We start from the raw sequence: 17,662 nt of genomic DNA on the forward strand, positions 1-17,662 counted from the left end.
CTCACTTTTGATGTGAGATGCCTGGGTATGGATGGTGGGTGAGGACTGGCTTGACCGTGCTGCTCTTACCCTTGTAGTCGTACCATTTACAAAGACTTGCTGTCCAGGCTCATGCAAAGAGCAGATGGTTTGGGTGAGATGCAGGGGGTTGCTGCCTGTTCCACTGTACCTCAACATGAATCTGTCCCTGGGACAGAAGGCAATTAAGATAGAATGGGATTGAGAATACTTGTGATGTGAAAGTTTGTAAGCTCATTACATTGCTCCTCATTTCTATTTGTGCAGATACATTAGCTACCCTCGCACTGAAACCAACATCTTTCCCAAAGACCTGAACCTCTCCACGTTGGTGCAGCAGCAAACTGTGGACCCACACTGGGGAGCATTTGCTCAGGGAATTTTGGACAGAGGTGGACCAACACCCCGAAATGGAAGCAAATCAGACCAGGCCCATCCACCTATCCATCCAACTAAATACACCGGTAACTTGCAGGTAATTACTCTGTCCTGTAATTGCTATCTTTAACATGCACTGTAATCTTGCTTTGCTTTTATTATTTTGTATTCTAGCTTGGAAAACTTTGGAAAATAACTCTGGAAATGGTGAGAATTTTAATTCATTTTATCAAATTAGAAGTTTATTTGGAAAGAAAATTATTACGGGAGAAGTCATGTGGGTTATGGAGGGGTGGCAGGGACCATAGAGCAAGTTGTTCTGAAGTTTAACTGATGAGCTGAGTCAGAGGAAGTGGATCTATTTTTGGCCTTTGCTTTGACAGATGTCTATTACACAGAGGCTAATAGGGAGAGATTATAGAGAATAAAATAATTGAATGCAAACACCAAGGCAGTCGACCGCACTAGTTTGGCCTAATTGGTAAATTGAACTCTCTTTCTAAGGATAGTGATCTACCCGTTGTCACAGACACATTGTGTTCAGGTATGGGGAGAGCACAGTCACGCAGAAAGATTGATTGGAAATGTAACACTGATGAAAGAGTAGAGGAGCTTAGTCTCTTCAGTCTTTACAGGCAGAGGGCCCACCTCATGATGATGCATAAAGTATTACAGAAACACCAAAATGTTCAACATAAGTTAGGTAGTGAGATTAGTGGAAATAAACTTGAATGAAATCTCTGAAGTAGTAAGGAAACATGTCCACACTCAAAGAATGATGAGCTGGTAATCTGTTGTGCAAGGCAATGGGGAGAGTCAGCAGGTGATCAAAATGCAATTGAATTGGTCTGGGAGAGTTGGACTGTATTTCAATCATAACCACACTGATGTGAAGTGGTTATGTCTTTGTACTGGCATTGAACTTGTGCAGTGTAAATCCCTTCAGTTTGCCATGATTTGTGGCCCTTTTGGTGCTGGCAGGGTGGAGCAAAGCAGCTGCCCTTGAGATGAGGGTGTGATTCATTGGGGATAATCTGTGGCTGACCCTGAAGCCTATGGGGGTTGCTGAGCTGAGCTGAGCATGGGCATGACCTGTGGCTGACCCTCGGGATGGGGCAGGGGCGGATCCCTGGTCCCTGGTTGGGCAGGGGGGACTGACCCCTGGTCCGCGGGGTCTGGGGAGAGCCGAGCCGAGTTGAGCTGTGACTGATCCATGTCCCTGCGAGATGCAGTTCTAAAATTGACCAATACTGCCATCTCGAATTTGAATGGCACATGTTGAAATCCATTCTGTTTGGAATATTAGAATATTTAGTCTGTAAGTATATAGTACTTAGTGTAATATATATTTTTAATACATATTTAGATTTGCTAAACCCTTCCCCCTTTTTTTAGGGAAATGAACAGCGTGTTTATGAGTTTGTTGTGCGCCATTTTCTGGCATGCTGCTCCCAGGATGCACAAGGACAGGAAACCACAGTGGAGATAGACATTGCAGGCGAGCTCTTTGCTGGTCACGGCCTAATGATTATTGCACGGAATTACCTGGAGGTTTATCCATATGACAAATGGAACACTAAGGTATTGTGTGTAAACCAAAGTAAAGACATTTCTAGCTGTTTTCCCACTCTCCCTGATCACAGCAGGGGATGGTTTATTGTATTCCAGGTTGTTCTCTGGCTGGGATAAGTATTGTGTTGGGGACTAGAGCAAAATTGTAAAACTTGGTTAGCAAATTGAGCTCATGATTTGCATGTGTTGAATGTTTAATTTGTTGAGGGATATGGCTGCTGCATATGGGCGGTGTTCCCGCTCATGCTGTGTTTGGACATCCTGCAACGTTGAACTGATTGAGCTTTTGAAGTTTGTATACGTCTGTGGTTTGGGCTGGGAAAATGTGACAGGATTGTTTCTAATTGCAAGTCCTTTTGCAGTACGAGAATGCTGCTGAAACCCATTCGTGGCTCACCCCCACAGAGAATTGTTTTTATGGAAAGGAGAGAATAGCTGATAAAAATAATTATTGAAACTTGGTGGGATTCCAGAGCTCATCCTGGTCCTCAGCCAAAGGACATCTGGGAAGATGGGGGAAAATAAGTGATTGTTCAGGAGTTAATGTGGTTTACAGCCCGATGGCTGTAAATTGGGAGAGGGGAGTGAGCAGCAGGATCTGGGTGACCTTGTGCACCAGTCACTGAAGGTAAGCATGCAGGTGTAGCAGGCGGTAAAGAAGGCAAATGGTATGTTGGCCTTCATTGCGAGAGGTTTCGAGTACAGGAGCAGGGATGTGTTGTTGCAACTGTTCAGGGCCTTGGTGAGACCACACCTAGAATATTGTGTGCAGTTTTGGTCTCCTTTTCTGAGGCAGGATGTTCTTGCTCTCAAGGGAGTGCAGTGAAGGTTTACCAGGCTGATTCTGGGGATAGAGGGACTGATGTATGAGGAGAGATTGACTAGGTTAGGATTGTTTTTGCTGGAGTTCAGACGGATGGGGGGGGGGCGGGGGGGGGGGGGGGGGGGGGTGGGTCACAGTCTGAGGATTCAGGGTAGACTATCTTCTATGTTTCTATGTTTAAAGTGATGGACTATCTGTTCCAGGTTATACCTGTGTACGAGAGGGGCAAGAAGTTCCAGCCCACTACGATTGAGATGGTCGATGGAGAGACAAGTCCACCCCAACTCCTAACTGAGGCTGATCTTATTGCTCTGATGGAGAAGCATGGCATAGGTTAGTTTGAAGCCTGAGATTCCTTTTTATTAAAGAGCCTCTAAAGGCTCAGCGGTTGAATGCACTGCCTTGGTGTGATACTGAATCATGTCAACTCTTCGATTTGATGCCTGGTCTTTGCAGAATTAAAGACTGGCCACTGCTGTTAGGGCTCGGAAAGCAATTCCTGCTTTTCCACTTGCTCCTGATGGCATTGGCATATGTGGGCATTGGGTGAAGGCAGTTTCAAGGCTAGAATGTGGTTCTCCTCACTCAGCTTTGATGTTAGGGGTTTTTCTGTGTTTTGCCGGAATGGGTTATAATTTAGTTTGTTTTAAATACAATGAAATTTGTTTCAATCCACATATTGAGTCCAGAGAGAGGGGGAAGCTATCTGGGTGGATTAGAAATACTGGCCGAATCTGTCACCTCGGGTGTGTCCTCTTTTTCTGCATTCAGGCTGTGAAGTACATTCTAGACAGGAGATATTAACTCCTTCATGCCAGAATGGTTTTTATTCAGTATGCCCATTCGGGGATTTAGCTGGACTATTTAGTTCCTTCAGCTCCCATCAAAGAAGGAAATTTCTTATTCAAGGTGGTAGCTTTGATTGGCAGCTTAGTGAACCAATCCAAAACAATACAGAACTGAGGGAGAGGTCAGAGGCCAGCTTTTCCTTTTTCTATCTCTGGAAATGTAAGATAAACAATATGTGGAACAGCAACAGAGAGGTTTTTCTTCTAGTAAGCCACAGACCAACTTGAGAATACACTTGACCTGTTAAGTGAAAAACTAGTGCCAGCCAGTTGAGAGACAGCTAATTTGTCAATTGAGTTTAGCCCATCAGTACGTATGAATTAGTAGCAGGAGTAGACCCCTGCTCTGCCAGTCAATAAGATTATGGCTGATCTCATTGTAATTTTAACCCCATAGTCCCATTTTTCCTTGATAATCTTTCACCCCTTTGCTTGTCAAGAATCTATCTAGCTCTGCTTTAAAAATATTCAAATCCGCTGCTTACGCCAGAGTTTCAAAGACACTCAACCCTCAGAGAGATTCTTCTCATCTGTCCTAAATGGACGACCCCTTATATTTAAATAGTGATCCCTAATTCTAGATTCTCTCACAAGAGGAAACATCCTTTCCATATCTACCCTGTCACGACCCTTCAGGATCTTGCATGTTTCAATCAAGTCGCCTCTTACTCTCCTAAACTCCAGCAGACACAAGCCTATCCTGTCCAACTTTTCTTCAGAAGACAATCCTCCATTCCAGGTATTAGTCCAGTAAATCTTCGAACTGCTTCAAGTGCATTTAAACTTTCCTTAAATAAGGAGACCAGTACTGTACACAGTAGTCCAGATGTGATCTCACCAATGCCCTGAAGGAACAAAGGAGAATTTTTTCTTATTTTCCAAGGTACGACAAGTCATAAGAAATAGATACATTTTTACTACTTCTGTATTAATGTGTTTTGTGCAAACTAAACCAATTTATTGGAGAATGGTTGGTCTGCAGTTACCAGAGTGGCGTATGTTTTGCCTTTTGAAAAGGGAGAAGAGTGCATGTGGCAGTGTGTGTGTGAGGTCAGAGTGTCAGTATGTATCACAAAAGGTTACCACAATTCCTGCATTGTTTAATTAGATATTGAGCAGTAAAGATGTACTTTGAGGTCATAAGGGCCATGAGTTTGCTTATGGGAATGACTGGTGACACTGAGCTGAAGAATATCCAGTGCAGACTCATAGTGTTGTTCAACACAGAGAATATTTCTTGCCAAGGGTTACACCAGTAGAGGCTTGGATTTAGCTTCTATGTTTGGATTCACCTTGTACCCTGTTGGTGGTCCCCTTTCTCCACCTCCCCCCAATGATGGGGCAGCCTTGGCGGAGTAAAGATTTCCTCAGTGTCCCAGAGACTGAGCATGTGTGTGACAGAATACACTCAAGCCTAGTACTGTAGGGTTATATTGCCACTGATACGTATATTTGTTTCCTCTCAGGAACTGATGCCACTCACGCAGACCACATTGAAACTATCAAATCCCGCATGTACGTGGGCTTGACGCCGGATCAAAGATTCCTCCCGGGGGAATTGGGAATGGGTCTGGTCGAAGGTGACAGCAAAAGTTCTAAAAGATTTTTTTAAATGAATGGAACATTTATTTTCTGAAATCATTCTCTGCAGCATATATTGATGTAATTATAAATCTAGCTTCTTCGCTCTGTAAGCTCTAACCTGGTTTCCCTTAGTGAAGTTAAATTAATTAGTAAACTGCACTGTCTAGGTGAATGATAATTGAGTGAAGGGGAGGGAACTGGACAGCTTTCACCAGTTAGGCACAGTCTTTGGATTGGACTTAAAGTCAGTAAAGAATCCAAGAAAACAAATGCAGGGAATTTGCTAACCCAGACAGTCATTAATGCAGAATCAAATCAGGAAATATCTATTTAGGGATATAGTCAGAGGCAATGGAACTGGGAAAATCATAAAACGTCAGAGCAGCAGTAGGCCATTCAGCCCATCGAGTCTGATCCGCCATTCAACGAGATCATGACTGATCTGAAATGGTAATCCTCAACTCCACTTTGCTACCTTATCCCTCATAACCCCGACTCCTTTACTGATTAAAAATCTGCCTATCTCAGCTTTTGAACATACTTAACAGTCCAGCTTCTACAGCAAAGAGATTGCATTAGGCTGTCTGGGTGTAACCTTGGGTGAGGAGGGAAAGGTTGTTTCCAGACAGAGGCACCTGATCCTGCAACTGACAAACCTTATCTACCTCCCCACCCCCAAATAATGGGCACCGGGATTTGAACTCTTGTTCCTGTTGGAGAAATTCACAGCTTGTGTATTGCAGACGCTCTTGCTTAATCCCACACAGATAAATGCTGACACCCTTAGCTCATTGTATCACGGTTTGAATATCTGGAGTGGTAACTGTTTGTGCCTCTGCTGCAGGGTATGACTCCATGGGATATGAGATGTCTAAGCCTGATCTACGAGCTGAGCTCGAGGCAGATCTGAAGCTGGTTTGCGAGGGCAAAAAGGACAAGTTTAGTGTGCTGCATCAGCAAGTTCAGAAATACAAGCAAGTGTTCATCGAAGCAGTGGCAAAGGCAAAGAAGTGAGTGTGTTTTAAATTACTCATTCTTGGGATATGGACAACATTAGCATAGCTGGCATTTATTGCCCATGCCGATTTGTGCAGTAACATTAGATACAGCTGGGTGTCTTGTTTGGCCACTTCAGAGTACAATTAAGAGTCCAACAAATTGGTGTCACATGTTGGCTCTGAACAGGAAAGGAGGGCAGGTTCCCTTCCCTAAAGGACATGAGTGAACCAGTTGGGTTTTTATGATAATCTCACAGGTTCAGGATCACATCTATTGAGACCAGCTTTTCATTTATTTTGCGTTGTACCTTCTCGACCTGCCCTGGTAGGACTTGTTCTTGAATTCTGTAAATTATTCGTCCATACTTCTGAGGGTTGTAAAATAACTTTTGGAGCATTTTATTTTGAGCTACGTGCCAGTGAAGCACAGACACTAAGTACTTGATGATGTGTTTTTGACAGATTGGATGAGGCTCTATCCCATTACTTCGGGGATGTGACTGAAATTGCACAGTCTGAGGAGTTCCCAATGGAGATTTCAGAACCTGTTAGAAAATGTCCTCAGTGTGGTCGGGACATGGTTCTCAAACCAAAGAAACATGGAGGGTAAGTATATCCTTCTACACAGGAGGCTATTCAGCTTCCTGAGCCTGTTCTGCCATTCAGTTAGATTATGGCTGATTCTTGCCTCAACTCCATTTTACCTTTGCTCCATATCCCTTGATATGCTTCACCCAACAAAAAATCTCCTGCTCACCCCCTATCCCTGTTACTATGGTGTCCTGCTGCTGCCACTTGATGGCGACATTCTCTTCGAGCCCTGCAAATATTCCTTTTGGAGCATATGCAATATTACATCCTCCCATGGATTCATCACCCGTTTAAGAAAATATCGTTCAAGGACTTCAGTAAACTCCCACTTATACTGTAGATCGCCCCACCCTTCCAGAAGATTAAAATACCCTACATTTGTACTATGCCATATCACTAATCTCTGCTCCTTCCCTCTGTTTTTATTCTCTGGTGCCTTTGAACATTTTCTTGCCGTTAGTTCCACTAACTTCAGCTATGAGGATAGATTGAGAGGCTAGGACTTTTTTCCTTGGAGGGAAGAAGGCTGAGAGGAGATTTGATAGATGTTCAAATTCATGAGGGGGCTGAATAGATTAGATCAGGAGAAATTGTTCCTCCTCGTAATCTGATCAAGAACAAGAGGGCATAGATTTAAGCTAATTTACAAAAGCAGCAAAGGTGATGTGAAGAAAATTTTTTTTTCGCACAATGAGCGGTTCAGGTCTGGAATGCACTGCCTGGAAATGTGGGAGGCAGGTTCATTTGAGGCATACAAGAGGACATTAGATAATTACTTGAATAGAAACAATATGCAGGAGTACAGGGAAAAAGCAGGGGAATGGCACTAAGGCATAATGTTCTTTGGAGAGCTTCTATGCTGTAACAGTTATGTGATCTGTCAATACCAGTCCCACCTTCAGCAGTGTGTGAATCTTCCCTGGTAAACAATGTGAATCTCTCAGTTGTATTTATTCAAGGACTTAACTCCATTAATGCTCTTCTTTTTGGAATTCACTTCATAAATCTCTGCATTTCTTCGCTTCCATTAAAATGCTCCTTAAAATTTATATTTAAAACCATTTTTGTCAGCTGCGCTCATGCCTCATTATGTGGCTTGGTGCCAAATGTGTCAATCACTCCCATAAAATGTCTTGGGTTGTTTTACTCCATTCAACTTGCTATATGAATACATAAAATTATTCTGCTGTCAAGATGGGCTGGGTTTTTAATGAATCACTTTTTTGAGATGTGGGTGTGGTTGGCAAGACTGACTTCCAACGCTTGTCCCTCATTGCACGAGTGAGGATAATGGTGAGATGCATTGGTGTTACTGCCACTGACTGTACTTTGTTCTTGTTCATTGCAGGTTTTACCTTTCATGTACAGGGTACCCAAACTGCAAGTCTGCAGTTTGGTTTCCTGACTCTGTTCTGGGGGTCAGCAGAGATGAGAGTGTGTGTCCCACATGTAAACCACACCCTGTTCACAGGTAAGGACTAAGGCAGTAAAACATATACCCAACAAATCTCAGTTTTATTAGTTTTGAGAAAGTTGTCACTTTATTTATTTTAAACTTTCAGGTTAAAGTTCAAGTTCAAACAAGGCAGTGTGCCTCCGCTGGTTCCCCTGGAGTTTGTTGGTTGTATTGGGGGGTGTGATGAAATGCTAAGAGAGATCCTGGAACTGAGGTATTTACGAGGAACGTCACAATCAACTAATCAAACCGCTAACCGTGTGCCACAGAACAGATCAGAGAATCGGTCTTTCCGGGATCACAGGAACACTCTGCCCAAGAATCAGGAGGTGACTGTGAGACCAGTGTCCAGGACTGTCCCTCCACAGATGGCAGCTGATAATGTAGTTGTGTGTAACTGTGGCCAGGATGCGCTGTTACTGACCGTTCGGAAGGAGGGCCCGAACCAGGGACGGAGGTTTTATAAGTGCAACGTTGGCAGCTGCAACTTCTTCCTGTGGGCTGACCAGGATGCGGGTGACTCGGGTCATGAAGGATTGGTCGGTAGGGGGAGTGCGGCCCCTAGTGCAGGAGGCTTCCATCGAGTTGGAAGCAGTGGAACATCAAGTGGAGGACAAGCAATGTGCACATGCAATCAGTTAGCAGTGACGCGCACAGTGCAGAAAGACGGACCTAACAAGGGACGGGCATTCCATACCTGCTCCAAGCCCAGGGACCAACAGTGTGGCTTCTTCCAGTGGGCTGATGAGTGTCCCCCACCAGGTACGTGTAACTGGACCACAAGTCAGGAATGTCCTCAATTTCCTTATCGATTATCGATCACCCTGCCCATTGGCAAATTGTAGCTCTCTAACTTATTTCTGAAATCCTGTAGTCTGTGATGTGGTTTGTAATGTGTGTGGATAATGTATGATTTCATTTGCATAGTGTGTATACATAAGGAAGAGAGAGAGAGTTATTTAGAGTCATAGAAGATTTATAGAAGAGGATAGGTGTCTACTAAAATCCCTCATTAATCATGTAGAATTTAGTTCTGTTGCTTATTATGCTGAGCTTGACTGTTGGCCTGGCTGTGAGGGGAGCTGAGGGCATTGAAAGGCGCCACCAATTAGATATCTAGAAACCATTGCTTAGTTTGCTGTGAGTGAAGTGAATGACTGCATCATTATGAAATGTTTTTAAATCATTCACAGGAGGCACTCATGGTATCCAAAGCTTCCAATCTAATACTTTTTTCTCCAATCTCAGGGGTGGCAAATAAACGGCCGGATGGAAACTCCTCCAGAAATGGTCCGACTGCAAAGAAGCCACGATCTTGTGGGCTGTGTCACCAGCCAGGACACATTAGGACAAAGTGCCCCCAAAACCGGTGATTCTCACCCCAGTACTGACATTTGGTGATAAACTGGTAAACTGACTGCAGAGAAAGCTGCAAGCTTCACTATTCTCTGGCCTTTCCTGCCAAAACCAACAGAAGCCCTTGCAAAGAACTCTAAATGTGCTGCCAGCCTTCATGTAGAGCAGAGAGCATCAATCCTGGTTTCACTAGTAGAGACTTTTATTTATACAGCGCCTGGTGATAAGTTGCTGAAGCACAGCCATTCTGGTAGTGTCGGGCCGGATGTGTGGTGTGAGACGATGGTTGACTATGTTGTATTGTGCTGCATTTCCAGTTGAATAGTCTGGAAACAATACGGGGCCCGTTACGAAACTCAGTCATTAGGAGCTTTCGATTCAAATTTCCATCTGTGCATTTTAGTCCTGAAAATGTATTGCTGATATTGGTGTATTTTACAATCTGAGGAGTTGGGGGGGTTGGTGGGGGAGGGTGATGGGTGGATCAGGGTTAATGGGGAACAATATATTTTATTCTGGTCGCTTTTGTCTGAATTTTAACAGGTGTTGGCTGCGCAGGGAATGATGTTTTGATTTCAGCTGAAATCAGTGTGACAGCTCACACTGAGATAGGGTAATGTTCAGGTGTGTCGCAGGGTTATCTTTCAGTTTAAGTTCCAGTTTGTATTTTACAGTTGGGCGGTACAGTGGTTAGCACTGCTGCCTCACAGCGCCAGGGACCCGGGTTCGATTCCTGGCTTGGATCACTATCTGTGTGGAGTTTGCACATTCTCCCCGTGTCCGCGTGGGTTTCCTCCCACAGTCCAAAGACGTGCGGGTTAGGTTGATTGGCCATACTAAATTGCCCCTTAGTATCAGGGGGACTAGCTAGGTTAAATGCATGGGGTTATGGGGATCGGACCTGGGTGGGATTGTGGTTGGTGCAGACTCGATGGGCTGAATGGCCTCCTTCTTCTGCACTGTAGGATTCTATGATTTAAATCACCTGCAAGTATCAGCCATGTTTCTGGAGTGGGGTCAGCTGTTAATACATCGCTATACTACTACGGGTTCCTTTTCACATCATGCACAAATAGTTTATAACTAAGGATTAAGTTATAGGCAGTATCGTTACTGATTTTAGTGTAGTGCAAGTATGAAACTTGCCTTCTATATTTCCTTGGCATGAGAAAAATAACAAATATTCCAAATTCCAGACATTAGTTGTGGCTGGGCAGAGTGTTTCTGCTAAATAACATGAGTTTCATTTCTGATGGGTACAACTCTGTCACTATATAACATTGGGGTTCAGTTCTGGTGGATACAACACTGGGGCACTTTGGTGGGTACAGCTGTCACTGTTTAACAGCGGGATACAGTCTCTCTCTGTCACTGTCCTGTATAACACTGAAATATGGTCCTGATGGGTACTGTTCTGCTACCGTAGAACACCAGGATACAGTGCTGGTAGGCACAGGTCTCATTTAACCTGTGGGTGTGTGCAGTAAGAAGTTTAACAACACCAGGTTAAAGTCCAACAGGTTTATTTGGTAGCAAAAGCCACACAAGCTTTCGGAGCTCCAAGCCCCTTCTTCAGGTGACACTCACCTGAAGAAGGGGCTTGGAGCTCCGAAAGCTTGTGTGGCTTTTGCTACCAAATAAACCTGTTGGACTTTAACCTGGTGTTGTTAAACTTCTTACGGTGTGTGCAGTACAGCATTAATGACTATTGTGCTGTTTCTTGTGATGTGTTAATTGTACCCAGTAATAGTACTTCCCTGGCTCTGCTAGGTGTTTGTATGTGGTTTATTACACTGATTCTATATTTTTACAATGTTCACTTCTGTGTTCGGTTTCTTCCCATGTTAATGTGCTGCTGTTTGTCCACAGAACTGGCTGTTGGAAGTTGTGACTGGCTCTTCAGGGATCTGACTTGGGTCCTGAGCTCTCCATGACGAGCTGTAAATGTTAAGATATGTCTGAATTGTTGGTCAGCATTCCAAAGCCAGGTGTATCTCGTGTAGCTGTCACTTAACCATAAGACTTGTTCTGTTCTAAACATTTGGCAGAGTACTGGGAGAGTACTCTTGAATTATAGGAATAATTAAATATTGAAAATCAGTTGGATTTTAATACTGAGCTGCCGTTTTGATATTTTAAAAATTTGAATGTTATAAATCACATTCATTTTCCAGGTGATTGGTTTATTTTCAAGACATTTAATCTGCAAGTGTGATGTCCCAAGGATATTACTGATAAACTACATGTCTCACATGTTTCTCTTCCAGTATACAACACTATGGCTGAAGAAGTTAAATAAATTTGTAATCCATGTCATTGTATCAGCTATCCCAACTTTTCATAAGAATAGGAAGAGGTCATTCAGCTCCTGCAACCTGCTTTACCTTTTGATAAGATCATGGTTGATCTCCACATTAAGTATTTACTCATCTTGCATGTCAACGGTTTGAGCAGGAGAGCACCTTTGACCCACCTAGTCTACCTATCTGCAACATTCCCTTGGTGCATTTGTAATAGCCCTGAACCTAACTTGTAGTTCCCTCCAATCTTGATACTATTGCCAGTAATTCATACACATTTTTAATTGTACAGGAACAAAAGGAGCACGAAGAATAATTGGCAAAGCAGAGCTCAAGTTGTACATTACCTTGATTTGTTTTCAGATTAGTATCATAGATCTTGATTCTTTTCAGAATCCTTTTTACAGTGAGGACAAAGAACAAAGAACAAAGAACAATACAGCACAGGAACAGGCCCTTCGGCCCTCCAAGCCCGCGCCGCTCCCCGGTCCAGGATTGAATCCTGAATCCAGGATCCCCGCCCAATTTTCCAGCCTATCTACATACTAATATCCTATCCACCGAGCTGTCCCTCACAGCTACGATGCTTTGTTCATCACAACCTATTAACTATCCCCCACCCCGCCATTTCAGACCATGTGATCTCCAGGGAGAGGCGAAAACCCAGAGTGAAAACCCCAGGGCCAATATGGGGAAACAAAATCTGGGAAATTCCTCTCCGACCCCCTGAGGCGATCGAAACGAGTCCAGGAGATCACAATGGCCCTGATCGGAAAATGCTTCCCAACCCTAGTCATTTCCACTTCCACGAACACCATATGAATTCCCTGCCCCCGAGACAGGTTCCCAACTATCTGCAGTCTCGCTCTGTACTGGCACCAGCAAGATGATCATAGAATGAAGCCTTGAAACGAGAAACAAGGAACAATTAGCCCGCGCCGCTCCCTGGTCCAAACTAGACCACTCTTTTGTATCCCTCCATTCCCACTCCGTTCATATAGCTGTCTAGATAAGTCTTAAACGTTCCCAGTGTGTCCGCCTCCACCACCTTGCCCGGCAACACATTCCAGGCCCCCACGACCCTCTGTGTGAAATATGTCCTTCTGATATCTGTGTTAAACCTCCCCCCCTTCACCTTGAACCTATGACCCCTCGTGAACGTCACCACCGACCCGGGGAAAAGCTTCCCACCGTTCACCCTATCCATGCCTTTCATAATTTTATACACCTCTATTAAGTCTCCCCTCATCCTCCGTCTTTCCAAGGAGAACAACCCCAGTTTCCCCAATCTCTCCTCATAACCAAGCCCCTCCATACCAGGCAACATCCTGGTAAACCTCCTCTGTACTCTCTCCAAAGCCTCCACGTCCTTCTGGTAGTGTGGCGACCAGAACTGGACGCAGTATTCCAAATGCGGCCGAACCAACGTTCTATACATCTGCAACATCAGACCCCAACTTTTATACTCTATGCCCCGTCCTATAAAGGCAAGCATGCCATATGCCTTCTTCACCACCTTCTCCACCTGTGACGTCACCTTCAAAGATCTGTGGACTTGCACACCCAGGTCCCTCTGCGTCTCTACACCCTTTATGGTTCTTCCATTTATCGTGTAGCTCCTCCCTACATTATTCCCACCAAAATGCATCACTTCGCATTTATCAGGATTGAACTCCATCTGCCATTTCCTTGCCCAAATTTCCAGCCTATCTATATCCTTCTGTAGCCTCTGACTATGTTCCTCACTGTCTGCAAGTCCTGCCAGTTTTGTGTCGTCTGCAAACTTACTGATCACCCCAGTTACTCCTTCTTCCAGATCATTTATATAAATCACAAACAGCAGAGGTCCCAATACAGAGCCCTGCGGTACACCACTAGTCACCGGCCTCCAGCCGGAAAAAGACCCTTCCACTACCACCCTCTGTCTTCTATGACCAAGCCAGTTCTCCACCCATCTAGCCACCTCCCCCTTTATCCCATGGGATCCAACCTTTTTCACTAGCCTACCATGAGGGACTTTGTCAAACGCTTTACTAAAGTCCATATAGACAACATCCACGGCCCTTCCTTCGTCAACCATTTTGGTCACTTCTTCAAAAAACACCACCAGGTTAGTGAGGCATGACCTCCCTCTCACAAAACCATGTTGACTATCGTTAATGAGTTTATTCCTTTCTAAATGCGCATACATCCTATCTTTAAGAATCTTCTCCAACAACTTCCCCACCACGGACGTCAAGCTCACCGGCCTATAATTACCCGGGTTATCCTTCCTACCCTTCTTAAATAACGGGACCACATTGGCTATCCTCCAATCCTCTGGGACCTCACCTGTGTCCAGTGACGAGACAAAGATTTGCGTCAGAGGCCCAACGATTTCACCTCTCGTCTCCCTGAGCAGCCTTGGATAGATTCCATCAGGCCCTGGGGATATGTCAGTCTTTATATTCTCTAACAAACCTAACACTTCCTCCTTTGTAATGGAGATTTTCTCCAACGGTTCAACACTCCCCTCCGAGACACTCCCAGTCAACACATCCCTCTCCTTTGTGAATACCGACGCAAAGTATTCATTTAGGATCTCCCCTACCTCTTTGGGCTCCAAGCATAAGTCCCCACTTTTGTCCCTGAGAGGTCCGATTTTTTCCCTAACAACCCTTTTGTTCCTAACGTATGAATAAAATGCCTTGGGATTCTCCTTAATCCTGTCTGCCAAGAACATTTTGTGACCCCTTTTTGCTCTTCTAATTCACCGTTTGAGTATTTTCCTACTTTCATTGTACTCCTCCAGAGCTCCCTCCGTTTTTAGCTGCTTGGACCTAACATACGCCTCTCTTTTCCTTTTGACCAGTCCCTCAATTTCCCTGGTTATCCACGGTTCTCTAATCCTACCCTTCCTATCCTTTTTTACAGGCACATGCTTGTCCTGTAGCCCTAACAACCGTTCCTTAAAAGACTGCCACATACCAGATGTGGATTTACCCTCAAACAGCCTCTCCCAATCAAGAGCTGCCAATTTCTGCCTGATCCCAATAAAGTTAGCCTTCCCCCAATCCCCCTTACCCTTGGGACACCACTCATCCTTTTCCATCACTATCCTAAAGCTAACAGAATTGTGGTCACTATTTGCCACATGTTCCCCAACCAAAACTTTGAAGACCTGACCGGGCTCATTCCCCAGTACCAGGTCCAGTATAGCCCCCTCTCTAGTCGGGCTGTCCACATATTGTTCCAACGAACCCTCCTGTACACATTTTACAAATTCCTCCCCATCCAGAGTCCCTGCCCTCAGCGATTTCCAGTCTATACCAGGGAAATTGAAGTCTCCCACATTTCCTGCACCTATCCAGTATCTCCTGACATATCCATTCTTCCACTTCCCTTGGGCTGTTGGGGGGCCTGTAGTACACCCCCAACATGGTGACTGCGCCTTTCCTGTTTCTAAGCTCCACCCAGAGTGACTCGCTACACGACTCCTCCGAATTGTCCTCCCTCTGCACCGCTGTAATATGCTCTCCAACCAATACCACTACTCCCCCACCTCTTTTGGCCCCTCCTCTGTCTCGCCTAAAACACTTGTACCCTGGAATATTCAGCTGCCAGTCTTGTCCCTCTTTCAACCAAGTCTCTGTCACCGCAACCACATCCAAATTCCTCGTGCGCATTAAGGCCCCAAGTTCGTCTGTTTTACCTGCTACGCTCCTTGCATTGAAGTATAAGCACTCCAGACCCCCAGGCTCAGTGAGGTTGTCCTCCCCCAGAGTGCTCTTCTTCTTTGCCAGCCTTGTCCCAGCCCCAAGCTCGTCCCCAGCCACCACACTTATAGACCTAATAGTTTGATCCCCACCCCCCTGCCATACTAGTTTAAACCCCCCCGAACTGCACTAGCAAAGCTCCCAGCCAGGATATTTGTGCCCTTCCAACTTAGTTGTGACCCCTCCCTCTTGTACAGGTGCCATCCTCTCCTGAAAACCTCCCATTGGTCTATGAAAATAAAGCCCTCCCTCCTGGACCAGTCCTTTAGCCAGGACAGTTTGGTTTTGGAGCTGATTCTATCAAATAGAACAGATCAGTTTTTTCTAACAATTGGAACATTTCCCTGATAATAAATCAGCTCATAGCCTTTATCTCTTACAAAATGAATCTTATTTTGGTTATTTATTCATAATCGCTCTATTTATCTACAACATTGGCTTTTATTGCAACAGATTTGCCCTATTTGGGAGTAGGTCTTTTTAGTTATTTAATAGGTCAGCCATGATTACATTGAATGGTGGGACAGGCATGATGGGTTGAGTGCCTCCTACTGTTCCTGTGGTCTTAAAAATGATTCTCACAAACATGATCAATTTTCTTTCTTCTGACATTAATTTGTAGCCTTCTCTGGAACAGGCTGTCTTATTACACAGTGGTCTTATCTGGCAAACTTTGGATGTAGTGTTCTATTATCACCTCATGTTGACTGAATAATTTGTGATCACTGGCATTCATTTATTCTGTTCCTGGAAAAATAGATTTCATTCAGGATGATGCCCCTCCATCTCAGAACAGGTGATATACAATAGAATACAAACTGTAGGCCAAAGCAGGAACATTGTTGTGAGGGGGAATGTCCATTGGCCAGAACAGGAGCACTGCCAAAGCTGGATTATCTCAGTTTATCTCAGTTTATGCCAAGGTCTATTAGTTGACTGAACTCCTTTGAGTCTTGCCCCAAGATTGTTGTCAGATACAGCCTAAAACCTCTAGCACTGAAAAGTCAAGCAATGTCCTGGAAACCCAATTCTGACAGACGTATATAACCATTCCTTGATTGTTGCTGCATCGTCAATCCTGGAATTTCCTCCCAACACCACACCTTTTCAGCATGAACTGTAAGGTGGGCAATAAATGCCAGCCTTGCTAGTGACATCAACATTCCAGGAACAAGTTTAACACAAGTTGCACTGGAGGCCAAAAACAGACTTGTATCAATTATAGTTTATTGATGAATGACATTAATTGTGCACTTTAATGTTTTGCACAGTGGCCACTGTTTATCACTGGTAATTGTCAATTAGGATGGCAATCCAAAATAAATTTAATGAAAGTGTCCCTTTTTAAAAGGAAACTTAAATGCATGGTAGCTTCTCTTTGTGACCATTTGTGTAAATTTTCGGTGGCCTTTCTGTCCTCTGCAAACTCCCTAAGGAACAAGCACATTGTATTGGGAGGGACAATTTTTCCAATCAACTCGCACAGATCTCCTGCCGTTGCTCATGGTTAATTCACAAGTTTCCATTTTGTAAGGAAGGACAACTGTTATGTAATTTGTGTATTTCACAGTGGAACTGTATATTTCAACCCAGATTATTATTACTATAAATATGATTTGATTTTATTATTGTCACATGTATTAGTATACAGTGAAAAGTATTGTTTCTTGCACTCTATACAGACAAAGCATACTGTTCATAGAGTGTGCAGAATGTAGTGTTACAGTCATAGCTAGGGCGTAGGGAAAGAATTAAAACATTGTTAGAGAGTTTAAGTGTTAGAATGAAGTTTGAGAAGCATAGAACGAGAGTAAAAGATAGAATTTGAAGATATGCTGGGCACAGTTTGCAAGAAGTTGCCTTGCTCCGGCGCCATCTTGAAAAAAAAATGTGGTCACTCATATTTTGTCAAGAGAATGTTATTGTATAAAGTATGTTTGTTTAGTTGCAAAATAATGGGCATGTTAAAAGAATGAGCCGGTG

General features: G+C 44.1%; 1 protein-coding gene across 1 annotated transcript in view; it reads left to right on the forward strand.

The window, feature by feature from the left end:
* top3a (DNA topoisomerase III alpha) overlaps positions 1-12,535 on the forward strand; it is a 37,296-nt gene extending 24,761 nt beyond the window's left edge. The window contains exons 11-19 of the mRNA XM_078240370.1: positions 286-493; positions 1,792-1,977; positions 2,995-3,124; positions 5,106-5,219; positions 6,068-6,233; positions 6,684-6,827; positions 8,161-8,283; positions 8,375-9,030; positions 9,517-12,535. Of these exons, the coding sequence (XP_078096496.1) occupies positions 286-493; positions 1,792-1,977; positions 2,995-3,124; positions 5,106-5,219; positions 6,068-6,233; positions 6,684-6,827; positions 8,161-8,283; positions 8,375-9,030; positions 9,517-9,641 (1,852 nt within the window). The 3' untranslated portion in view covers positions 9,642-12,535. The remainder of the gene's footprint in view (positions 1-285; positions 494-1,791; positions 1,978-2,994; positions 3,125-5,105; positions 5,220-6,067; positions 6,234-6,683; positions 6,828-8,160; positions 8,284-8,374; positions 9,031-9,516) is intronic.
* The last annotated feature ends 5,127 nt before the right edge of the window (positions 12,536-17,662 follow it).

This window comes from Mustelus asterias, chromosome 23, assembly GCF_964213995.1.
Source record: "Mustelus asterias chromosome 23, sMusAst1.hap1.1, whole genome shotgun sequence".
Taxonomy (NCBI): domain Eukaryota; kingdom Metazoa; phylum Chordata; class Chondrichthyes; order Carcharhiniformes; family Triakidae; genus Mustelus; species Mustelus asterias.